The sequence below is a fragment of the Acipenser ruthenus genome, chromosome 56 (assembly GCF_902713425.1).
Source record: "Acipenser ruthenus chromosome 56, fAciRut3.2 maternal haplotype, whole genome shotgun sequence".
Lineage (NCBI taxonomy): Eukaryota > Metazoa > Chordata > Actinopteri > Acipenseriformes > Acipenseridae > Acipenser > Acipenser ruthenus.
The window spans coordinates 6,205,729-6,231,546 of NC_081244.1; the positions used below are offsets into that span (position 1 = coordinate 6,205,729).

The 25,818-nt window shown below is 42.1% G+C and overlaps 2 protein-coding genes across 2 annotated transcripts; both read left to right on the forward strand.

Moving 5' to 3' along the window:
• Positions 1-1,263: 1,263 nt before the first annotated feature.
• tsr2 (TSR2 ribosome maturation factor) lies at positions 1,264-5,689 on the forward strand. Its single transcript, XM_034007250.3, has 5 exons — positions 1,264-1,385; positions 2,220-2,310; positions 3,310-3,401; positions 4,199-4,363; positions 5,033-5,689. Exons 1-5 carry the CDS (start codon positions 1,305-1,307, stop codon positions 5,162-5,164), a joined length of 561 nt encoding a protein of 186 aa, XP_033863141.3. The 5' UTR covers positions 1,264-1,304; the 3' UTR covers positions 5,165-5,689.
• A 3,499-nt stretch (positions 5,690-9,188) lies between these two features.
• LOC117404234 (uncharacterized) lies at positions 9,189-24,236 on the forward strand. Its single transcript, XM_034007036.3, has 3 exons — positions 9,189-9,356; positions 22,405-23,063; positions 23,477-24,236. Exons 1-3 carry the CDS (start codon positions 9,276-9,278, stop codon positions 23,802-23,804), a joined length of 1,068 nt encoding a protein of 355 aa, XP_033862927.3. The 5' UTR covers positions 9,189-9,275; the 3' UTR covers positions 23,805-24,236.
• Positions 24,237-25,818: the final 1,582 nt, after the last annotated feature.

Consider the following 25,818-nt stretch of genomic DNA (forward strand, 5'->3'; position numbering starts at 1 on the left):
GAAACTGATGCCCAGAGGCGGCCATGTTGGCTCTGGAGCCCCATAGACATCAATGCATTACCAGCCCTGACGTAGAGCCACAATGGTGCCAGTTTCATAATAACGAATCACAATTCCACGGAATTATCCACACGGCACGTTGTACTGCTTCCATAAATACAGCTGACCTGTATTGAAATACTTCAGCCATTCTAGAAGCACGTTGTTGGTTCCATTAATGTTTTTATTCGGTGTAAGATTTGAAAGAATCTTCCATATCCCTTATGCAATAATACACCCAGCTGTAATCTAACCCCATCATTATTAACTTGTGAAAGATATTATGAACAATGCTTTTTTTAAAAGGCGTTTTTGTTTCTCCTTTGTGCTAATTTTCCATTTCTGTATGAAGAACGCTTTCTTTTTTGGTCTTTGGAAATGTTAGTATGCAAGCTGTAAATGATTATTAAAAGGTGACTATTTAAAAAATATATATATGTTTGAGTGAATTTACTGTATTTTAATGCTGTTGTTGGCAAGGTGAGAGCAAAGTGAAACAGCGCTGAATATGCATCTCCTCAGACTTCATCTTTCTCCGCTTCTACCTCATAAGATATTGACGGCTTCTGGTTTTCGACGTGTTTAATTACCTCCGTTTTAAAATGAGCCTAAGCGCTGTTTCATGAGTTTTTGGTTTCTGAATAATTAAAACGGTGAAATGCGTTAATTGAGAAATGAATTCTCTGTTTTTCCGCTCTGCGCATGCGCAGTAAGCAAAAAGATCCAAATTAAATTTGCACTATCCAAAAAAATAATATATGTATAGAAAAAATGCAAATAAATGTTTGTCAAAAAAATTATATTCTGTTATAAAAGTATTAGCCATAGGTTATTCGAACTTTGATAAACAAACAAAAAATACAAAATAAGCTGATTTCTTTCCCCTTTCTTTCTGCTTACTATATATAATGAAATATTATATTGAGTGGGTTAAAGAAATGAATAAATCAATTAGCCAGCGATTGCAATTAAACTCATTTTCATTTTTCGCCTTCACCAGTTGAAGAGCTCGGTTTGTAGCTACCAATGGAGATTTTTTGTAAAAGATCTTAACACGAGCTTATTATTATTATTATTATTATTATTATTATTATTATTATTATTCAGTTTTAAAACAGCAGCATTATTATTAATAAACAACATTTTAATTATTATAAAGCCTTGAAATTAATTCAGTACTGATTTGAAATCGATGCAGCTTGTGATCGATTGGTTCTCCTTGTAACCTGACGCGTTTGATTATTTTTATCGATGCCTGTTTTAAAATGGCGACGCCCAGGGTGGTGACACGTGAATTGTTTGCCGAGGGAATTCGGGCGGTTTTAGGGACGTGGCCCGCATTACAGGTGACAAAAAAATATTTTATTACATTCTTAAATTAACATGAATCCTTTATGGGGTGCAGGGAGCACGTATCCTCTGGGTTTACCAGTGGAAACACCGCGTTGTTTTGAAACGGGCAGTGAGTGCTGAAAGTGAATACAGCAGCTATACGAGGCGTGCAAAACTAAAATCAAACCCTAACTTTGTCAAGCACGATATTCTAGCTGTCCGTTTGCAATCTGGTATTGCCAGCGGTGTTTCTCACGTTAACTGTGACCGTGTCAACATTGCCTTGGTGTGGTAGCGTCAAGTTAAAACGTAAAATCTCTAGTAAACGTAATAACTATGTTATTTATTTCTTAGCAGACGCCCTTATCCAGGGCGACTTACAATTGTTACAAGATATCACATTATTTTTACATACAATTCCCCATTTATACAGTTGGGTTTTTACTGGAGCAATCTAGGTAAAGTACCTTGCTCAAGGGTACAGCAGCAGTGTCCCCCACCTGGGATTGAACCCACGACCCTCCGGTCAAGAGTCCAGAGCCCTAACCACTACTCCACACTGCTGCATTGTTCACAGTGATTTAGAGATTAGGGGGTGAACTATGCGTCATCAACTGCTGCTGCTGCTGCAGAGTCACTTCCAATAGGACCTCGTTTGTTTGACGTCTCACAGTTTGATCCAGACCTGGTTTTACTAGGAGTTTAATAAGCAGACACACCTGAGCTTGTTAGCTAGACACACTGGGGGCTGATCAAGCTGGTAGTAAAACCTGGACTGGATCACACTGCTGTGCGACAGGAGTCTGATTCCCATCCCTGTGTGTAAAACTGAACGCCTCTCCCTACAGATTGCAGTGGAGAACGGGTTCGGAGGAGCTTTCTCCCAGCAGAAAGCAGAGTGGATGGTGGACGCTGTGCAGCAGTACTTCAGCGACAACGGTAAGCATGCTTGGGGCTTGAATCTCTTACAACTGAATGTGATCAGGTGGTTCATTTATGAATACGCAGGAAGACAGGAGTATTAGTCGCACCAGTGGACGTGTCGCCCCGTCAAATGATGTCTTGAAGACAGGAGAATTAAAACAGTTCTTTAGTTAGTTGTGTCCGCGGGATCTCTCTTTCCTACAGTCATGTATACATGACTACAGGGCAGCGGTGAGGAGTAGTGGTCAGGGCTCTGGACTCTTGACCGGAGGGTCGTGGGTTCAATCCCAGGTGGGGGGTGGACACTGCTGCTGTGCCCTTGAGCAAGGTACTTTACCTAGATTGCTCCAGTAAAAACCCAACTGTATAAATGGGGAATTGTATGTAAAAATAATGTGATATCTTGTAACAATTGTTAGTCGCCCTGGATAAGGTCCAAGTCCTGGCACAGAGCTACTAGGACTGCGACGTTTGAAACCACCTTTACAGAAGAGTCTTAAACTGTGAACTGCCTTTAAAAAGGTCCTTTGACAGGGTACCAATGCCAAACACAATCCACAACAGCTACAGTGTGATCCAGTCCTGGTTTTACAAGGAGTTTAATAATCAGACACTCCTGAGCAAGTTCGCTAGACATACTGGGGGCTGATCAAGCTGGTAGTAAAACCTGGACTGGACTCATGAAGGACGCAGTACAAACGAAATTGGGATGCTGTTTCTGGATTTCTGGGAGGTTTTGTTGCTCTACATGTGCCTGTGTTAGACACGGTCGGCTGTGGAATAGCCTGGACTCGAACCGGCGACCTCCAGGCTATAGGGGGCATCCTGCACCCCACGTGGAGCGCCGTTACTGGATGCGCCACTCGGGAGCCCAAATATTACACGACCTTTCAACTCGGCCAGCCCCCACATTGCCCTGTGTCTCTATAAATGTACAGTCAAATGGAAATAAGAAAGACTGGTGGGGCTGGGTTGCGATGGTAGGTTAATGTGCGTCTGCCTGTTTGTCTGCAGTCGATCTACAGCACCTTGAAGTGGAGGACTTTCTTGCAGAGATAGTGAACAACGAGTTTGACACTGTGGTGGAGGATGGGAGCTTGCCAGAGGTACGGGAGACACTAAATAGAGATATGGGGATAGCTGGTTCAGCACAGTGCTCTTGTAATGGGCAGCAGTGTGGAGTAGGGGTTAGGGGCTCTGGACTCTTGACCGGAGGGTCGTGGGTTCAATCCCAGGTGGGTGGGACGCTGCTGCTGTACCCTTGAGCAAGGTACTTTACCTAGATTGCTCCAGTAATAACCCAACTGTATAAATGGAGAATTGTATGTAAAAATAATGTGATATCTTGTAACAATTGTAAGTCACCCTGGATAAGGGCGTCTGCTAAGAAATAAATGTTTATTCAAGCAAGGGTCACTGGTGTCGATTGGGCTGATTCGCCATTTGAAAACGACTGAAGAAACAGACGCTTTCCCTGCTCAGCGGAGAACAGCGACCCACAGAAACGCAAGCGGCTGTTCACTCACTCGTTTCACTTTGAAATCAGCCCGATCGACACCAGCGCTTGGTTTCTGGGGAGCGCTCCGTCTGGGTAATCGCTTGGCGTCGCTCTGTCCGAGTGAAACTTTCAGACAGACATTCCAGTTTTTGTTCAGAAGCAACATCCAGCAATTTTTTTTTTAAATGATAAAAATGCAAAATAAGAAGTCTGTCAAATGCTCCAAACATTCCAAATCGGATTAGATTTCATCATTTTTTTGTAATTGTTATTTATTAATTTTTTTTTTTATATATCTGCTTAATGATTGTGTGTGCTGTGGTGGTTCTTGTGAGCCTCTGGCCGGCTCGTTGTAAATCGGTCCTCAGTCTAAGTGTGCGATGTGTTCCCCCCTCCCCTCTCCAGGTGGCGCTGCAGCTGTGCGAGCTGTTCAGCCAGTGCTCCCGAGGCCAGCTGGAGGAAGTGAAGGGGAGAATCGCTCAGCTGGAGCTGAAGAGGAGCAGCGTGGGCCGGGGGAAAGTGGTAGCAGATGAGGAAGAGGAGAGCAGCGAGGAAGAGGAGGCTGCAGAGGTGAGGACCAAAACTAAACAAACAAAGAAATTACGCTGGTCTGCTTGACTCGGTCTCTTCTAGTTTCAATAACACTGATGAAGGCACTGGAGCCCAAACGCTGGTCTGCTTGACTCGGTCTCTTCTAGTTTCAATAACACTGATGAAGGCACTGGAGCCCAAACGCTGGTCTGCTTGACTCGGTCTCTTCTAGTTTCAATCACACTGATGAAGGCACTGGAGCCCAAACGCTGGTCTGCTTGACTCGGTCTCTTCTAGTTTCAATCACACTGATGAAGGCACTGGAGCCCAAACGCTGGTCTGCTTGACTCGGTCTCTTCTAGTTTCAATCACACTGATGAAGGCACTGGAGCCCAAACGCTGCTCTGCTTGACTCGGTCTCTTCTAGTTTCAATAATAACACTGATGAAGGCACTGGAGCCCAAACGCTGGTCTGCTTGACTCGGTCTCTTCTAGTTTCAATAACACTGATGAAGGCACTGGAGCCCAAACGCTGGTCTGCTTGACTCGGTCTCTTCTAGTTTCAATCACACTGATGAAGGCACATTCCCTTTTAATCGATTCCCACACATCTCTGATCAGAATTGCAAATCCGCAGAATTCTGGGACTTAATTTTTTAAAAAAAAAGGAAACACGAGTGATTGCAGTTTGATTTCTCTCTCTTGCAGGCTATGGACTGCGATGGAGCAGGATCAGCCTCTACAGCGATGCCAGCAGACTCCTCCGCTCTCTCCCCCCGCAGACAGCAGCCCGAGCCCGGGGAGGACGGCTGGACCGTGGTGGGCAAAAAAAATAAATAAAACCATCCGAACAAGAACACTTCTCAGCCCTCTGACCCGTGTACTGAACCCAGGAGTGAACGCCCCAAATCTACACCAGACTGCTCTCTCTGTTATCATTGAAGCATTCCCTTTAACCATTCGCTCCTGAGCTGAACCAGTTATTGGCTTAATTGGTCAAGCTTAACATGTTACAGGAGGCTGTGTGGTCCAGTGGTTAAAGAAAAGGGCTTGTAACCAGGAGGTCCCCGGTTCAAATCCCACCTCAGCCACTGACTCACTGTGTGACCCTGAGCAAGTCACTTCACCTCCTTGTGCTCCGTCTTTCGGGTGAGACGTAGTTGTAAGTGACTCTGCAGCTGATGCATAGTTCACACACCCTAGTCTCTGTAAGCCTTGGATAAAGGCGTCTGCTAAATAAACTAATAATAATAATTATTCCAGATCCTTAGCCAGTGACAACCATTATGAATCTTGACACTTTTGCATGACCTGGAATTTTTGGATTGAGACATTAAAACAAACAAATAAAAAAACAAAAAACGATATGAACATAATTTCGATCTTTTATTTGACGTCATGTGATCAAAGAGAAACTACAAAATGATCTCGCAAAAAAAAAGTCATAATGTACATTATTTCATGATAGATTTCACGTTTTTTCAGTTTTTTTTTTCGTTAAGGATGTTTGAAAACTCCAAAGCCTTGTGTAACAGTAAGCTAGCATTATCTAGCAGGTTTCATTCGACTTTATGAAGCAACACGCGTTAATTTTTTGCATTCAAAGCAAAGCATTGCCACGCCACAAGCGGCCACGTGGGGGCAGTAGCGTGTCGGGCCAGTTTTTATAGAACGTTGGGTGCGTTCACCGGAGATCGTTCTGCGCAGAATCGGAACGAAAGTTCAATGATCTAATAAGATCTCCTGCTTTACAGAAATGCAGATGCTCCTGTGCTCTGAATTGCAAGAAATTTCAGAACGTAGTTTTAAATTTTATTTTATTTTTGTTTAACATAACATAAGAACATAGTATACAACATATGACCATCTCTTTATAGATTATAAGTTCAGTACATTAAATGAACTATATATATATATATATATATATATATATATATATATATATAATTATATATAAATTAAGAGACCACTGCAAAATTATCAGTTTCTCTGGTTTTACTATTTATAGGTATGTGTTTGGGTAAAATGAACATTTTTGTTTTATTCTATAAACTACTGACAACATTTCTCCCAAATTCCAAATAAAAATATTGTCATTTAGAGCATTTATTTGCAGAAAATGACAACTGGTCAAAATAACAAAAAAGATGCAGTGTTGTCAGACCTCGAATAATGCAAAGAAAATAAGTTCATATTCATTTTAAACAACACAATACTAATGTTTTAACTTAGGAAGAGTTCAGAAATCAATATTTGGTGGAATTACCCTGATTTTCAAGCACAGCTTTCATGCGTCTTGGCATGCTCTCCACCAGTCTTTCACATTGATGTTGGGTGACTTTATGCCACTCCTGGCGCAAAAATTCAAGCAGCTCGGCTTTGTTTGATGGCTTGTGACCATCCATCTTCCTCTTGATCACATTCCAGAGGTTTTCAATGGGGTTCAGGTCTGGAGATTGGGCTGGCCATGACAGGGTCTTGATCTGGTGGTCCTCCATCCACACCTTGATTGACCTGGCTGTGTGGCATGGAGCATTGTCCTGCTGGGAAAACCAATCCTCAGAGTTGGGGAACATTGTCAGAGCAGAAGGAAGCAAGTTTTCTTCCAGGACAACCTTGTACTTGGCTTGATTCATGCCAAAGCTGCCCAATTCCAGCCTTGCTGAAGCACCCCCAGATCATCACCGATCCTCCACCACATTTCACAGTGGGTGCGAGACACTGTGGCTTGTAGGCCTCTCCAGGTCGCCGTCTAACCATTAGACAACCAGGTGTTGGGCAAAACTGAAAACTGGACTCATCTGGGGGTGCTTCAGCAAGGCTGCAATCGGGCAGATTTGTCTTTGTGAAGGACGCATGAATCGAGGTCTGACAACACTGCATCTTTTTTGTTATTTTGACCAGTTGTCATTTTCTGCAAATAAATGCTCTAAATGACGATATTTTTATTTGGAATTTGGGAGAAATGTTGTCAGTAGTTTATAGAATAAAACAAAAATGTTCATTTTACCCAAACACATACCTATAAATAGTAAATCCAGAGAAACTGATCATTTTTTCCAGAGCTATATATATATATATAGCAGCAGTATATATAGCAGCAGTGTGGAGTAGTGGTTAGGGCTCTGGACTCTTGACCGGAGGGTTGTGGGTTCAATCCCCAGTGGGGGACACTGCTGTTGTACCCTTGAGCAAGGTACTTTACCTAGATTGCTCCAGTAAAAACCCAACTGTATAAATGGGTAATTGTATGTAAAATAATGTGATATCTGTATAATGTGAAATAATGTATAATGTGATATCTTGTAACAATTGTAAGTCGCCCTGGATAAGGGCGTCTGCTAAGAAATAAATAATAATAATAATAATATATAATATATATATATATAATATATATATTTTTCAAATAGATTTAAGAATGGTATTACTTCACGGCATCTGAACGAAAAACTGACAAAAATTGCAAAAATGTGACTTTTCAAAATCGCACGTGTGATGCTACTGTCCTGCTATTATAGCTTCCTGTGTCGAAGCCACGCCCCTTTCTATCACATTTGCAGGTTGAATGAAGACAGACTTCCACAGCACAGCTGGACACAGAAGAGACCCTGTGTTCGTGTTTCCAAGCGAGAAAGGACACGAAAAAAACACGCGGCAACTCCGCCCATCGCTTATCCTGTGCACCAGTACTGGGCTCTGATTGGCTGAGCCACCAGCTCCCATTGGGGGGTCACGTTGATTGGCCATCGCTAAATTAACCTCTGAAAGCAGTATCTGCGGGTTTCAATTAGAGAGATTATTATTATTATTATTATTATTATTATTATTATTATTATTATTATTTAGTTATTTGGCAGACGTCTTTATTCAAGGCGACTTACAGGTGTCACAGGGTTACAATGCAAGATTAATATTTAAATACAGTAAGATTATTATTATTATTATTTTACTTCCTTTTTTTCTACCTGATTTCGAAACATCCATTTCTGCTCCTAGTTTTAACACCTACTTTCTGAAAGCTTTTAAAATCAAGAAAGGCTGAAGCAGGAGCATTTGTTTGTTCTGAAAAGCAACACTGAAACACTTTTGGTAAAAAAAAATCTCGTGCAATCTGTAGGTTGAACTCTGTGCTTAGAAAAATTGGTTGAAATTGTGACACAGCCTTCCCTCCCTCCCTCCCTCCTTCCCTCCCTCTGTTCACTGCCCCCCCCCCACCCCCCCCCCTCTGAGAAGTAATTATTTTTTAAAGTGCAGATCATAAGTCATGAAAGTCATGGTATTTTTAGAACAGGTGTTGTTAGGTAGCTGTTCATTGGTGCTCAGCTTTGGTAACCATGGAAACAGGTGGCCTTTTGTGCCAACAGGTGCATTATGGGTGAGCAGCTTGTTGTTAGCTGAAAAAAAAAAGTGTTTTTTTCTTTCTTTATTAAGCAATAGAAGCTCATTACAGCCTTTCAAACCAACGTTTCCACTAGAAGTCCATAGAAACACTGAAAGAAACTTCATAAATTCAATGACAAACGTTTCCACTAGAAGTCTTTCTCAGCGTCTTCAATAGAAACACTGAAAGAAACTTCATAAATTCAACGGCAAACGTTTCCACTAGAAGTCTTTCTCAGCGTCTTCAATAGAAACACTGAAAGAAACTTCATAAAGTTAACAATTGTAAGTCGCCCTGGATAAGAGCGTCTGCTAAGAAATAAATAAAGGATTTGTCGGCTTTCATTTCTCTAGAGATTTTATTTTTTATTTTGCTACATCGACCCACGGACTCAATGACATCATGCAACCCCCCCCCCACCTCCCCCCACCCCCGTTCTGATGTAGCATTGACATCATCCTGTGTCTCCCCACCCTCTCTCTCCATCCTCACTGTGTCTCGCTCACTCCCTCCTCTCCTCTCACACTCCTCTCCTCTCCTCACCCGGGCAGCCTCATTCCCTTCTACAGGATGACGGGCCCTCTCAGCAGCGCAGCGTTCCTGATCGGCATCTTCGTCTTTCTGAGCGCCATCCCAGGCTTACCCTGCAAGGTAATGAGCAGGAAGGAGAGGTCCTTCACCCCTTCCTTCGTTAATCAGATCCAACAGATCAACCCCAGGAGGGCTGGTTTGATCAAGTGGCGTTTCTCTGTGTTTGTCTGGTCTGGATGTGCTGTGTGCTTGATGGGTGTATGTGTGTGTGTGTGTGACTATCAATATAAAATGTAGATAGATAGATAGAGATTCCTCTTGGATATGGAGATGTTTGCTGTTTTTGAATTCTCTCTCTCCCTCTCTCTCTCTCTCTGTCTCTCTATATATATATACTGTATTCTAGTAGTATTATTATTATCTATCTATCTATCTATCTATCGATATCTTAAGAGCTGTGTATAGTAATCCATAACTGGCACACACACACACACACACACACACACACACACACACACATACATGTATACGAATATGCGGTTGTTTGCGTGTGGAGTGGATTAAGGTTCTCCGGCAGACATTTAGACTAGATAGTCCATCAACGCCTTTCTGATAAACAGATTGATCACAGACAGATGAACGGATTCATCTAGAAATAATACTGTCACATCAGCTGTGTCTGTGTGTGTGTGTGTGTGAGTGTCTGTGTGTGTGTGAGTGTCTGTTTGATATAGGGAGGTGTCTGTCTGGCTGTGTGTGTCTGTGATATAGGGAGGTGTGTGTGTGTGTGTCTGTGATATAGGGAGGTGTCTGTGTGTGTGTCTGTGTGTGTTTGTGTCTGTGTGATATAGGGAGGTGTGTGTGTCTGTGATATAGGGAGGTGTGTGTGTGTGTGTCTGTGTGTGTTTGTGTCTGTGTGATATAAGGAGGTGTGTGTGTCTGTGATATAGGGAGGTGTGTGTGTGTCTGTGATATAGGGAGGTATCTGTGTGTGTGTCTGTCTGTGTGTGTTTGTGTCTGTGTGATATAGGGAAGTGTGTGTGTGTGTGTGTGTCTGTGTGATATAGGGAGGTGTCTGTGTGTCTGTCTGTCTGTCGGTGTGTGTGTCTGTGTGATATAGGGAGGTGTCTGTGTGTCTGTCTGTCTGTCGGTGTGTGTGTCTGTGTGATATAGGGAGGTGTGTGTGTGTGTGATGGAGGGAGGTGTCTGTGTGATATAGGGAGCTCTGTGTGTGTGTGTGTGTGTGTCTGTGACATAGGGAGGTATCTCTGTGTGTGTGATGGAGGGAGGTGTCTGTGTGATATAGGGAGCTCTGTGTGTGTGTGTGTGTGTCTGTGACATAGGGAGGTATCTGTGTGTGTGTGATGGAGGGAGGTGTCTGTGTGATATAGGGAGCTCTGTGTGTGTGTGTGTGTGTGTCTGTGACATAGGGAGGTATCTGTGTGTGTGTGATGGAGGGAGGTGTCTGTGTGATATAGGGAGCTCTGTGTGTGTGTGTGTGTGTCTGTGACATAGGGAGGTATCTGTGTGTGTGTGATGTAGGGAGGTGTCAGTCTGTCTGTGTGTGTGTGTCTGTGTGATATAGGGAGCTGTGTGTGTGTGTGTGTGTGTGTGTGTGTGTGTGTGTGTGTGTGTGTATTCAGTCAAAGCGACGGACACACAGCACTCTGTATAGCGGCCGTGTTGTCAGTATGCGTGTACAGACACTGTGTGAAGTGCCGTTGGGATCATCAGGATCATTCCTGAGCCAAGCCCGGCAGGGGTGTGTTTGTTTTTGGATGAAGGGTCAAAATTAGGAAGAGAAAGGTGGAATTCATTTGTGTGTGTGTATATTTTTCACATGTTTCTTTGTAGAAAAAATAAATAATAATAATAATAATAATAATAATAATAATAATAATAATAATCTCTCACACGCACACGCACGCAGGCACACTCTTGTTCAGTGAAAAGGTTCTCTGTCGGCTAGCGGGGCGGTACCTCATTGGCAGGGCGATGGTTGCTGTAGAAATTGAATTTCAAGGCACGCTGTGTGCCCGACTTATTATTGACCAGAAGTCTGCATCAGGACTCCAGGCAAACGAGACTGGAGTCATCTTCCTTTCCATTACTGTACCGCTCTGGCCAAATGTTTTGCAAATTTTAGGATTGACAATTAATACAAAAGACGAGTACAGCGCAATTTGACCGTGGTTAACTTGTAAGGGAACTGCTGTCACCAGCCGTGATAGCTCCTCTCCCCCTCTCCTCCCCTCCCCTCCCCTCTCCTCTTCTCTCCTCTCCTCTTCCCCTCCTCTCCTCTCCTCTCCCCCTCTCTCCTCTCATCTCCTCTCCCCCTCTCTCCTCTCCTCTCCTCTCCTCTCTCCCCTCTCCTCCCCTCCCCTCTTCCCTCCCCTCCCCTCTCCTCTTCTCTCCTCTTCCCCTCCTCTCCTCTCCTCCTCTCTCCTCTCATCTCCTCTCTCTCCTCTCCTCTCCTCCCCTCCCCTCTTCCCTCCCCTCCCCTCTCCTCTTCTCTCCTCTCCTCTCCCCCTCTCCTCTTCTCTCCTCTCCTCTTCCCCTCCTCTCCTCTCCTCTCCTCTCCTCCTCTCTCCTCTCCCCCTCTCTCCTCTCATCTCCTCTCTCTCCTCTCCTCTCCTCCCCTCCCCTCTTCCCTCCCCTCCCCTCTCCTCTTCTCTCCTCTCCTCTCCCCCTCTCCTCTTCTCTCCTCTCCTCTTCCCCTCCTCTCCTCTCCTCTCCTCCCCTCTCCTCTCTCCTCTCCCCCTCTCTCCTCTCATCTCCTCTCTCCCCTCTCCTCTTCTCTCCTCTCCTCTTCCCCTCTCCTCCCCTCCCCTCTCCTCTTCTCTCCTCTCCTCTTCCCCCTCCTCTCCTCTCTCCTCTCCCCCTCTCTCCTCTCCTCTCCTCTCCTCTCCCCTCTCATCTCCTCTCCTCTCCTCTCCCCTCTCCCCTCTCCCATCTCATCTCCTCTCCTCTCCTCTCTCTCCTCTCCCCCTCCCCACCCCTCTCCTCTCCTCTCCACCACAGGGATAATAAACACAAAACCGTTTCCTTTATGGAGGAACATTTCGCCATGGCAACAGAGCTCTCCGCGGTGCTTCTGTGAAGGAACAGAGAGAGAGAGAGAGGGAGAGAGAGAGAGAAAAGATCAGAAATGTGAGGAGAGCGCAAAGCAACAGACGAGTGCGCGGTTCCTCTACTTACAAGACACGAAACGCGTCATCACGCCGCAATTACAAACAGCCCTGAAACCTGGACTAACCCAAATCCATCCCTACTTTTCAATTCCTTTATAAAATCAATGACCAATTCCTAAAGAAGGAGAGAGAGAGAGAGAGAGAGAGAGAGAGAGAGAGAGAGAGAGAGAGAGAGAGATAGGATCAATACAGGTTTATTAGATTTGCTTGAAGGCAACATGAATCATGGTCACGTGCCTGTGTGATTTTTCATGGCCGGCTACGGCCGTCAAAAAAAAAAAAAAAATCTATATCTACACGCACACGCACACGCACACACACACGCACACGCACACACACACACACACACACACACAGAGTATAAATTGATAAATAGACTAAAACGTGATTATGCCAGCGGGACTCAACAGAAAAGAAGGAACTAATTAACACACACACACACACACACACACACACACCACAGACACGCTGAGTCACACACACACACACACCACAGACACGCTGAATCACACACACACACACACACACACACACCACAGACACGCTGAGTCACACACACACACACACCACAGACACGCTGAATCATACACACACACACACACACACACCACAGACACGCTGAGTCACACACACACATACACACACACGCTGAGTCACACACACACACCCACAGACACGCTGAGTCACACACACACACACCCACAGACACGCTGAGTCACACACACACACCACAGACACGCTGAGTCACACACACACATACACACACACGCTGAGTCACACACACACACACACACACACACACACACACCCACAGACACGCTGAGTCACACACACACACCCACAGACACGCTGAGTCACACAGAGACTCACACTGCACAGACACGCTCCAAAAAACACACTGCCAGAGGCGGCCGGGTGACTCACTCACTGAAAAAAAAATAAAATAATAAGTGTCCTTCTAGAATTATATTGGCAGTAAAAGAACGTGGGAGTCTTTTCTTATCTTCGGGAGTCTCGTTTCTATTTTTTTTTATATTTCATCCGAACTTTTTGGCTGAAAATGAAAAAAAGAATAACGTTTTCCGTTTGATTTTAGCACTATGTGATTGATCATCGACGCTCAATTAAACATTATTTTTAATTTCTTAGCAGACGCCCTTATCCATTATTTTTACATACAATTCCCCATTTATACAGTTGGGTTTTTACTGGAGCAATCTAGGTAAAGTACCTTGCTCAAGGGTACAGCAGCAGTGTCCCCCACCTGGGATTGAACCCACGACCCTCCGGTCAAGAGTCCAGAGCCCTGACCACTACTCCACACTGCTGCCTTTATAAGCATCTATAAGATCTTATGTGCCTCACATTATATATAATATCTGCATTTGCTGCTGCATTTTTACAATATATCAATGCATTACTAATAGGGGTGTGCCGAAATAGTAATAGGGGGTGACTCCCATCCTTCAATTTGAACCCATTAACTTCTCAGCTAACACACACAGACAGCGAGGATCGATCCTTCTGAGGGAAAGGGACACATTATATCTGGATAGGTTTCAAGTTTGTATTCACACTGTAGCCGCGGTATGTATTTTACAGTCTGTTTTGCCCCGCGGTTTCAATGCTTGGGTGCGTGTTCTGGGATGTTAACGTGTTTTATTTTATTTTCGGTCTGCCAAGGTGTGGTAAATGATGTACGTTAAAACGTTATCCAGAACTGTTAAACACGCAGTAGCACTGAATTTGGGAAATATTAAAAGAAACTTCATAAATTCAGTGGCAAACGTTTCCACTAGAAGTCTTTCTCAGCGTCTTCAATAGAAACACTGAAAGAAACTTCATAAATTCAACGGCAAACGTTTCCACTAGAAGTCTTTCTCAGCGTCTTCAATAGAAACACTGAAAGAAACTTCATAAATTCAATGGCAAACGTTTCCACTAGAAGTCTTTCTCAGCGTCTTCAATAGAAACACTGAAAGAAACTTCATAAATTCAACGGCAAGCGTTTCCACTAGAAGTCTTTCTCAGCGTCTTCAATAGAAACACTGAAAGAAACTTCATAAATTCAACGGCAAGCGTTTCCACTAGAAGTCTTTCTCAGCGTCTTCAATAGAAACACTGAAAGAAACTTCATAAATTCAATGGCAAACGTTTCCACTAGAAGTCTTTCTCAGCGTCTTCAATAGAAACACTGAAAGAAACTTCATAAATTCAACGGCAAACGTTTCCACTAGAAGTCTCTCTCAGCGTCTTCAATAGAAACACTGAAAGAAACTTCATAAATTCAATGGCAAACGTTTCCACTAGAAGTCTTTCTCAGCGTCTTCAATAGAAACACTGAAAGAAACTTCATAAATTCAACGGCAAACGTTTCCACTAGAAGTCTTTCTCAGCGTCTTCAATAGAAACACTGAAAGAAACTTCATAAATTCAATGGCAAACGTTTCCACTAGAAGTCTTTCTCAGCGTCTTCAATAGAAACACTGAAAGAAACTTCATAAATTCAACAGCAAGCGTTTCCACTAGAAGTCTTTCTCAGCGTCTTCAACAGAAACACTGAAAGAAACTTCATAAATTCAACGGCAAACGTTTCCACTAGAAGTCTTTCTCAGCGTCTTCAATAGAAACACTGAAAGAAACTTCATAAATTCAACGGCAAACGTTTCCACTAGAAGTCTCTCTCAGCGTCTTCAATAGAAACACTGAAAGAAACTTCATAAATTCAATGGCAAACGTTTCCACTAGAAGTCTTTCTCAGCGTCTTCAATAGAAACACTGAAAGAAACTTCATAAATTCAACGGCAAGCGTTTCCACTAGAAGTCTTTCTCAGCGTCTTCAATAGAAACACTGAAAGAAACTTCATAAATTCAATGACAAACGTTTCCACTGGAAGTCTTTCTCAGCATCTTCAATAGAAACACTGAAAGAAACTTCATAAATTCAACGGCAAACGTTTCCACTAGAAGTCTTTCTCAGCGTCTTCAATAGAAACACTGAAAGAAACTTCATAAATTCAATGACAAACGTTTCCACTGGAAGTCTTTCTCAGCGTCTTCAATAGAAACACTAAAAGAAACTTCATAAATTCAACGGCAAACGTTTCCACTAGAAGTCTTTCTCAGCGTCTTCAATAGAAACACTGAAAGAAACTTCATAAATTCAATGACAAACGTTTCCACTGGAAGTCTTTCTCAGCATCTTCAATAGAAACACTGAAAGAAACTTCATAAATTCAACGGCAAACGTTTCCACTAGAAGTCTTTCTCAGCGTCTTCAATAGAAACACTGAAAGAAACTTCATAAATTCAATGACAAACGTTTCCACTGGAAGTCTTTCTCAGCATCTTCAATAGAAACACTGAAAGAAACTTCATAAATTCAACGGCAAACGTTTCCACTAGAAGTCTTTCTCAGCGTCTTCAATAGAAACACTGAAAGAAACTTCATAAATTCAACGGCAAACGTTTCCACTAGAAGTCTTTCTCAGCGTCTTCAACAGAAACACTGAAAGAAACTTCATAAATTCAACGGCAAACGTTTCCACTAGAAGTCTTTCTCAGCATCTTCAATAGAAACACTGAAAGAAACTTCATAAATTCAACGGCAAACGTTTCCACTGGAAGTCTTTCTCAGTGTCTTCAATAGAAACACTGAAAGAAACTTCATAAATTCAACGGCAAACGTTTCCACTAGAAGTCTTTCTCAGCGTCTTCAACAGAAACACTGAAAGAAACTTCATAAATTCAACGGCAAACGTTTCCACTAGAAGTCTTTCTCAGCATCTTCAATAGAAACACTGAAAGAAACTTCATAAATTCAACGGCAAACGTTTCCACTAGAAGTCTTTCTCAGCGTCTTCAATAGAAACACTGAAAGAAACTTCATAAATTCAATGACAAACGTTTCCACTGGAAGTCTTTCTCAGCGTCTTCAATAGAAACACTAAAAGAAACTTCATAAATTCAACGGCAAACGTTTCCACTAGAAGTCTTTCTCAGCGTCTTCAATAGAAACACTGAAAGAAACTTCATAAATTCAATGACAAACGTTTCCACTGGAAGTCTTTCTCAGCATCTTCAATAGAAACACTGAAAGAAACTTCATAAATTCAACGGCAAACGTTTCCACTAGAAGTCTTTCTCAGCGTCTTCAATAGAAACACTGAAAGAAACTTCATAAATTCAATGACAAACGTTTCCACTGGAAGTCTTTCTCAGCATCTTCAATAGAAACACTGAAAGAAACTTCATAAATTCAATGACAAGCGTTTCCACTAGAAGTCTTTCTCAGCGTCTTCAATAGAAACACTGAAAGAAACTTCATAAATTCAACGGCAAACGTTTCCACTAGAAGTCTTTCTCAGCGTCTTCAACAGAAACACTGAAAGAAACTTCATAAATTCAACGGCAAACGTTTCCACTAGAAGTCTTTCTCAGCATCTTCAATAGAAACACTGAAAGAAACTTCATAAATTCAACGGCAAACGTTTCCACTGGAAGTCTTTCTCAGTGTCTTCAATAGAAACACTGAAAGAAACTTCATAAATTCAACGGCAAACGTTTCCACTAGAAGTCTTTCTCAGCGTCTTCAACAGAAACACTGAAAGAAACTTCATAAATTCAACGGCAAACGTTTCCACTAGAAGTCTTTCTCAGCATCTTCAATAGAAACACTGAAAGAAACTTCATAAATTCAACGGCAAACGTTTCCACTAGAAGTCTTTCTCAGCGTCTTCAATAGAAACACTGAAAGAAACTTCATAAATTCAATGACAAACGTTTCCACTGGAAGTCTTTCTCAGCGTCTTCAATAGAAACACTAAAAGAAACTTCATAAATTCAACGGCAAACGTTTCCACTAGAAGTCTTTCTCAGCGTCTTCAATAGAAACACTGAAAGAAACTTCATAAATTCAATGACAAACGTTTCCACTGGAAGTCTTTCTCAGCATCTTCAATAGAAACACTGAAAGAAACTTCATAAATTCAACGGCAAACGTTTCCACTAGAAGTCTTTCTCAGCGTCTTCAATAGAAACACTGAAAGAAACTTCATAAATTCAATGACAAACGTTTCCACTGGAAGTCTTTCTCAGCATCTTCAATAGAAACACTGAAAGAAACTTCATAAATTCAACGGCAAACGTTTCCACTAGAAGTCTTTCTCAGCGTCTTCAATAGAAACACTGAAAGAAACTTCATAAATTCAACGGCAAACGTTTCCACTAGAAGTCTTTCTCAGCGTCTTCAACAGAAACACTGAAAGAAACTTCATAAATTCAACGGCAAACGTTTCCACTAGAAGTCTTTCTCAGCATCTTCAATAGAAACACTGAAAGAAACTTCATAAATTCAACGGCAAACGTTTCCACTGGAAGTCTTTCTCAGTGTCTTCAATAGAAACACTGAAAGAAACTTCATAAATTCAACGGCAAACGTTTCCACTAGAAGTCTTTCTCAGCGTCTTCAACAGAAACACTGAAAGAAACTTCATAAATTCAACGGCAAACGTTTCCACTAGAAGTCTTTCTCAGCATCTTCAATAGAAACACTGAAAGAAACTTCATAAATTCAACGGCAAACGTTTCCACTAGAAGTCTTTCTCAGCGTCTTCAATAGAAACACTGAAAGAAACTTCATAAATTCAACGGCAAACGTTTCCACTAGAAGTCTTTCTCAGCATCTTCAATAGAAACACTGAAAGAAACTTCATAAATTCAACGGCAAACGTTTCCACTAGAAGTCTTTCTCAGCGTCTTCAATAGAAACACTGAAAGAAACTTCATAAATTCAATGGCAAACGTTTCCACTAGAAGTCTTTCTCAGCGTCTTCAACAGAAACACTGAAAGAAACTTCATAAATTCAATGACAAGCGTTTCCACTAGAAGTCTTTCTCAGCGTCTTCAACAGAAACACTGAAAGAAACTTCATAAATTCAATGACAAACGTTTCCACTAGAAGTCTTTCTCAGCGTCTTCAATAGAAACACTGAAAGAAACTTCATAAATTCAATGACAAGCGTTTCCACTAGAAGTCTTTCTCAGCGTCTTCAATAGAAACACTGAAAGAAACTTCATAAATTTAACGGCAAGCGTTTCCACTAGAAGTCTTTCTCAGCGTCTTCAATAGAAACACTGAAAGAAACTTCATAAATTCAATGACAAGCGTTTCCACTAGAAGTCTTTCTCAGCGTCTTCAATAGAAACACTGAAAGAAACTTCATAAATTCAATGACAAGCGTTTCCACTAGAAGTCTTTCTCAGCGTCTTCAATAGAAACACTGAAAGAAACTTCATAAATTCAACGGCAAGCGTTTCCACTAGAAGTCTTTCTCAGCGTCTTCAACAGAAACACTGAAAGAAACTTCATAAATTCAACGGCAAGCGTTTCCACTAGAAGTCTTTCTCAGCGTCTTCAATAGAAACACTGAAAGAAACTTCATAAATTCAACGGCAAACGTTTCCACTAGAAGTCTTTCTCAGCATCTTCAATAGAAACACTGAAAGAAACTTCATAAATTCAACGGCAAACGTTTCCACTAGAAGTCTTTCTCAGCGTCTTCAATAGAAACACTGAAAGAAACTTCATAAATTCAATGGCAAACGTTTCCACTAGAAGTCTTTCTCAGCGTCTTCAACAGAAACACTGAAAGAAACTTCATAAATTCAATGACAAGCGTTTCCACTAGAAGTCTTTCTCAGCGTCTTCAACAGAAACACTGAAAGAAACTTCATAAATTCAATGACAAACGTTTCCACTAGAAGTCTTTCTCAGCGTCTTCAATAGAAACACTGAAAGAAACTTCATAAATTCAATGACAAGCGTTTCCACTAGAAGTCTTTCTCAGCGTCTTCAATAGAAACACTGAAAGAAACTTCATAAATTCAACGGCAAGCGTTTCCACTAGAAGTCTTTCTCAGCGTCTTCAATAGAAACACTGAAAGAAACTTCATAAATTCAATGACAAGCGTTTCCACTAGAAGTCTTTCTCAGCGTCTTCAATAGAAACACTGAAAGAAACTTCATAAATTCAATGACAAGCGTTTCCACTAGAAGTCTTTCTCAGCGTCTTCAATAGAAACACTGAAAGAAACTTCATAAATTCAACGGCAAACGTTTCCACTAGAAGTCTTTCTCAGCGTCTTCAATAGAAACACTGAAAGAAACGTCATAAATTCAATGACAAGCGTTTCCACTAGAAGTCTTTCTCAGCGTCTTCAATAGAAACACTGAAAGAAACTTCATAAATTCAATGACAAGCGTTTCCACTAGAAGTCTTTCTCAGCGTCTTCAACAGAAACACTGAAAGAAACTTCATAAATTCAATGACAAACGTTTCCACTAGAAGTCTTTCTCAGCGTCTTCAATAGAAACACTGAAAGAAACTTCATAAATTCAATGACAAGCGTTTCCACTAGAAGTCTTTCTCAGCGTCTTCAATAGAAACACTGAAAGAAACTTCATAAATTCAACGGCAAGCGTTTCCACTAGAAGTCTTTCTCAGCGTCTTCAATAGAAACACTGAAAGAAACTTCATAAATTCAATGGCAAGCGTTTCCACTAGAAGTCTTTCTCAGCGTCTTCAATAGAAACACTGAAAGAAACTTCATAAATTCAATGGCAAACGTTTCCACTAGAAGTCTTTCTCAGCGTCTTCAATAGAAACACTGAAAGAAACTTCATAAATTCAACGGCAAGCGTTTCCACTAGAAGTCTTTCTCAGCGTCTTCAATAGAAACACTGAAAGAAACTTCATAAATTCAATGACAAGCGTTTCCACTAGAAGTCTCTCTCAGCGTCTTCAACAGAAACACTAGTTAGAGTTCTAGTCAAAAGGTTTTAAATGCGTGTATAATGAAAAAAACAAAATAAACAAGTGACTATTTTAAGACTATTTAAATATTGCTTTTATTTTAGCGAGGGATACAAATAAAATAAAATAAACAAAAACACCTCGCAAACGCAGCCAGGCGGGCAGGTAACCAGTTAACCTGGATACGCAGATATCAGATAAGACTTTTTATTTTATTTATTTTTTTTTTTAAAATAAAGCCAGACTCGTATTGATCAGGCCGTGGAGGAGGCCCTCGTCTCCGTGGCAACAGCACGCACAGGCTCCCAGGAAGCCATGGCAACCTGGAGTGTTCCAAACCCTTAATTAGCCGTACAGCTGCGGGGCTAGCAGCTTCTGTGTGCTCATACTTACATATAATCTATTATAACGACCCCCACCTCGAGTCCTCGTCTTAATGGCTTAATGCAATTTACTTAGAAATAATAACCTAATGCGCTGTTAATGCTGTACGCCCCCAGGACTACGTCACTGATATAAACACCAGCGAGGTATGAGAAAGCGTATTAAAAAAACAGGGTAAACTAATCCTTATGCAAGTTTCCCATAGTAAAAGCATAGCACAGTGTAATAAAATCAATAAATAAAAAAAACATGGGTATGGTAACTGCACAGATTCAATTCTTCAAACACAAATGTCTATATAATATATAGCACTAGACCCTGATATTGATGCGATCCAGCCCTCTGAAATGTCTTTATAATATACAGCGCTAGACCCTGATATTGATGCGATCCAGCCCTCTGAAATGTCTTTATAATATATAGCACTAGACCCTGATATCGATGCGATCCAGCCCTCTGAAATGTCTTTATAATATATAGCACTAGACCCTGATATCGATGCGATCCAGCCCTCTGAAATGTCTTTATAATATACAGCACTAGACCCTGATATTGATGCCATCCAGCCCTCTGAAATGTCTTTATAATATATAGCACTAGACCCTGATATTGATGCGATCCAGCCCTCTGAAATGTCTTTATAATATATAGCACTAGACCCTGATATTGATGCGATCCAGCCCTCTGAAATGTCTTTATAATATATAGCACTAGACCCTGATATTGATGCGATCCAGCCCTCTGAAATGTCTTTATAATATATAGCACTAGACCCTGATATTGATGCGATCCAGCCCTCTGAAATGTCTTTATAATATACAGAGCTAGACCCTGATATTGATGCGATCCAGCCCTCTGAAATGTCTTTATAATATACAGCACTAGACCCTGATATTGATGCGATCCAGCCCTCTGAAATGTCTTTATAATATATAGCACTAGACCCTGATATTGATGCGATCCAGCCCTCTGAAATGTCTTTATAATATACAGCACTAGACCCTGATATTGATGCGATCCAGCCCTCTGAAATGTCTTTATAATATATAGCACTAGACCCTGATATTGATGCGATCCAGCCCTCTGAAATGTCTTTATAATATACAGCACTAGACCCTGATATTGATGTGATCCAGCCCTCTGAAATGTCTTTATAATATATAGCACTAGACCCTGATATTGATGCGATCCAGCCCTCTGAAATGTCTTTATAATATATAGCACTAGACCCTGATATTGATGCGATCCAGCCCTCTGAAATGTCTTTATAATATACAGCACTAGACCCTGATATTGATGCGATCCAGCCCTCTGAAATGTCTTTATAATATACAGCACTAGACCCTGATATTGATGCGATCCAGCCCTCTGAAATGTCTTTATAATATATAGCACTAGACCCTGATATTGATGCGATCCAGCCCTCTGAAATGTCTTTATAATATACAGCACTAGACCCTGATATTGATGTGATCCAGCCCTCTGAAATGTCTTTATAATATATAGCAGACAAAATCATGAATTGACACAAACCAACGACATCAGAAGGCGTCTGACAAACCTACTTAGGCTAGAACCGTTAATAAATATTTTTAATGTTTGGGTGATCAGTTCTTAACTTCTCTCTCTCTCTTCCTCTACCCTATCTGTCTCTCCTCCTCCTTATACCCTCCACACCTTGTGTCTCTCCTCGCTTCCCTGCCTCACACCTCTCTCCTTTACCCTACCCTGCCCTCCCCTCCTCTCCCCGTCCCTCTGTCTCTCTCTCTCTCTCTCAGCCGGTGAACCAAGGCGGTCAACACCACGTCTCTTGGAGCCGCGATGATCCGACCGCGGCGCGCCGTTTCCGAAGGGACCTGCGAGACTCCCTGCCCCCCCTCCCCTACGAGGCCGAGATGATGATGATGGCGTACCCCCCCTCCTCTTCCGACACCCCCAGCGAGGTCTACTACCAGCCGGGGGACGGGGGACGGAGAGGACGAGTCCAGCAGGACGACCAGCGACTGGGTCAGGCTCTGCAGCAGCTGGTGGAGGACGGTCGGAGGAGAGACCAGGAGGCTGTCTATCTCGCTGGCTTGCTCCGGCTCCTGACCCCCCAGGCAGGGCCCGATGTCTACCCCGGGGCCCAGCAGAGGCCCCCCAAAGCCGAGGAGGCTGGCTTGGCACCAGGAGTCGATTTCCAGGGTCCCTTCCCGCCCGATTATGACGACACCAGCATGGTGAAGCCCCAGAGAGGGTGGCTGAACCTCCAGAACCTCCAGAACCTCCAGAACCTGATGGATCCCCAGCTTGCCCAGGCGCTGATGAACCGATACAGGCAGGAGAAGCTCTATGAGGCCGGTCTCTCCCCACCGCCAGCCTCCAGACTCGAGCTTCAAGAGGCAGCAGCCGAGGCAGAGGGGGAGGCAGAAAGGGAGGCGGACGAGGAAGTCTTGAGGTAAGGGGAGCTGTCGGACTCAACTCTCGACAGAGATTGGGTGTAGCTGTGTGTGTATGTTATTATTATTATTATTATTATTATTTATTTATTAGCAAACACCCTTATCCAGGTGTGACTTACAATTGTTACAAGATATCACATTATTTTTACATACAATTATATACAGTTGGGTTTTTACTAGAGCAATCTAGGTAAAGTACCTTGCTCAAGGGTACAGCAGCAGTGTCCCCCCACCTGGGATTGAACCCACGACCCTCCGGTCAAGAGTCCAGAGCCCTAACCACTACTCCACACTGCTGCCCTAATGTATGTATGCGTTATGTCTAAACATTGCGTGTCATTGTGGGTGTATAGTTATAGTTTGGAGTTATTTAATGGAGTTTTTTAAAACCTTTCCGTTCTGTCCGCAGGTACCTGGTGGGGCAGATCCTGTCCACCGCGGGCAGCGAGGGGGGTCCGCAGCCCCCGGTCCGGCTGTCGGAGAGCCAATCGGGGCTCAGGCGCTCCCGCCGGTCACTGGACGACGGAGCGAGCAACCCCGAAGAGGAGAACCTGCTGCGGGTCAAGCGAATTGACGAGGCGGGGATGAGAGACGCGATTCAGGGGCTGCAGCGCATAAAGGGGGTCGATATCAAGCCACAGCAACAACAGGCGGGGAAGCAAGCGAGGAAACGCCGCTACGCTGCGTACGACACAGACGAGCTGGCGGAAAGGATCTTAAAATATCTGCCGGATTAAAAAATATATATATATATATTTGAAAATATAAGAAATGATAATAATTAATAATCGCATTTAAATTAAACTTACTTATAGGTAAAACCTGTCTAGACACACATTGTATAACTGTATGTCGCTATGACGTGAAATTGAAACAGCAAAATGTGATCAATATTGACCAAACCCCTTCAAAATACATTTCAGGTTTAATAAAATCAAATAAAATAAATGCTCGACCCAGCGTTGATAAGAAACGTCGGTCAGTATCGAAGCGTTATAAAACGCGGCACTGCCTTTCAAAACAAGCGCCCTGCAAATTAAAACCCGCGACTCTCAAGATAAACAAGCCCAATCCCGTTTATTATAAAAGGATTTGGCAACGGTGGTTATACTTTTGAAACACGTTGACGAAATTTTTAATCGGGCGTCACAGGTCATACGGTTTTTTTTTTTAAAACAGTAAGGCTTTGGGTTTTGTTGAAATGGTTTAACCCCTTCCATATAAACACGAATCGAAAAACGACGACTTTATGACTTGTCACACGCACCAACGTTTCATAAAAAAAAACACAGAAAAAACGTGTTTTTTTTCGCACTTATATTAAATCACAGGTTTTACCTCTACTGTAAGAACTCAGAAATATCGAGCAAGTTTAATTCTATCTAACGAAATAAATCGATGAATCTCACTTGTGGAAGTTCCCTGTTCAGCCACAAACCTCTCTCTCTCTCTCTTTCTCTCTCTCTCTCTCTCTCTCTTTCTCTCTCTCTCTCTCTCTCTCTCTCTCTCTCTCTCTCTTTTTCTCTCTCTCTCTCTCCCCCTCCGATTTCTTCGATCACTCTATTCTGTGTTCATGTTGTTGAAACAAAGAAAATACAATTATACATGTCAGTTGTGGCTTTTGTGCATTATGTGAATATCAGAAAAAAGTATACAAATATTTTCTCGCTGAACTATATATATATATTTAATATATAATACATGGATGAAGGCTGTATTTGCATCCTGAGCCATTAAAAAAACGTGATAATGACTCAGGAGTGACGTCAAAAAGTGATAATTCCATCGCTTTCAATTCAAATAAAAAATGGCTCGTTTTCAATCACTCGACAACACCCACAGCACAGAAATGTTCATTAACGAGCAACACAATGAGAATACCGATAACGACACAGAACGTCTGTACAGCACTGAAAAACACAATTTTAAAAAGAAAAACGTGCTGAACCTCGTCTTCTTTAATATCAGCATCACAAGGGTATCCGTGTATTATAAAAAAACAATAGATGGGCCTCTTCAAAGAGTCACAGGAAAACAATTCAATCTCGGGGTTCGGTGACAGTTTAGAAACGCCGCCTTCGCTCTCGTAGTTTATGACGTCACAGAAACCCTCGATGGAATTACTTTCCAGTAACTCGCTGAAGCCCATCTATTCTATATATATATATATATATATATATATCCAATGGTTTTTGTCTCCAATGTGCTTGAAGTGGGTTGGTTCATTGTTTTGAAAACTTGTGTTCAGTAATTCTCTGTTAATAAAAACTCAATAGAACAAAAACGATCAGTTACACTTTGTGCATATTTTATTTGCTTAAGAAAAACTCCGCAAAACAAGAGTTACACAGACGATATAATACATACAGGAACAACACAGTCTGCTGTCTGATCCACGCTGATCTCAGAAAAGCCTACAGCTTAAATTAAGTGCTGTTATCATCATAAATCAGTAACGAGTCCAGATCGGCAGACAGGTTTTAATGAAAAACCGCCCCCTTCAGGCTTACACAAGAATAAATGCAAATTTATGCTTCCCTATGCTTTACCACACCTCTCTGTGCTTTACAATGCTTCCCTATGCTTTACCAGACCTCTCTGTGCTTTACAATGCTTTCCTATGCTTTACCAGACCTCTCTGTGCTTTACAATGCTTCCCTATGCTTTACCAGACCTCTCTGTGCTTTACAATGCTACCCTATGCTTTACCAGACCTCTCTGTGCTTTACAATGCTTCCCTATGCTTTACCA

Bases quoted from the DNA above. Each gene is read 5' to 3' on its own strand.
- tsr2 (XM_034007250.3), top strand. From the start codon at position 1,305: ATGGCGACGCCCAGGGTGGTGACACGTGAATTGTTTGCCGAGGGAATT. The intron at 1,386-2,219 runs GTGACAAAAAAA...CTCTCCCTACAG, and splicing joins GGACGTGGCCCGCATTACAG to ATTGCAGTGGAGAACGGGTT. The intron at 2,311-3,309 runs GTAAGCATGCTT...GTTTGTCTGCAG, and splicing joins GCAGTACTTCAGCGACAACG to TCGATCTACAGCACCTTGAA.
- LOC117404234 (XM_034007036.3), top strand. From the start codon at position 9,276: ATGACGGGCCCTCTCAGCAGCGCAGCGTTCCTGATCGGCATCTTCGTC. The intron at 9,357-22,404 runs GTAATGAGCAGG...TCTCTCTCTCAG, and splicing joins TCCCAGGCTTACCCTGCAAG to CCGGTGAACCAAGGCGGTCA. The intron at 23,064-23,476 runs GTAAGGGGAGCT...TTCTGTCCGCAG, and splicing joins GCGGACGAGGAAGTCTTGAG to GTACCTGGTGGGGCAGATCC.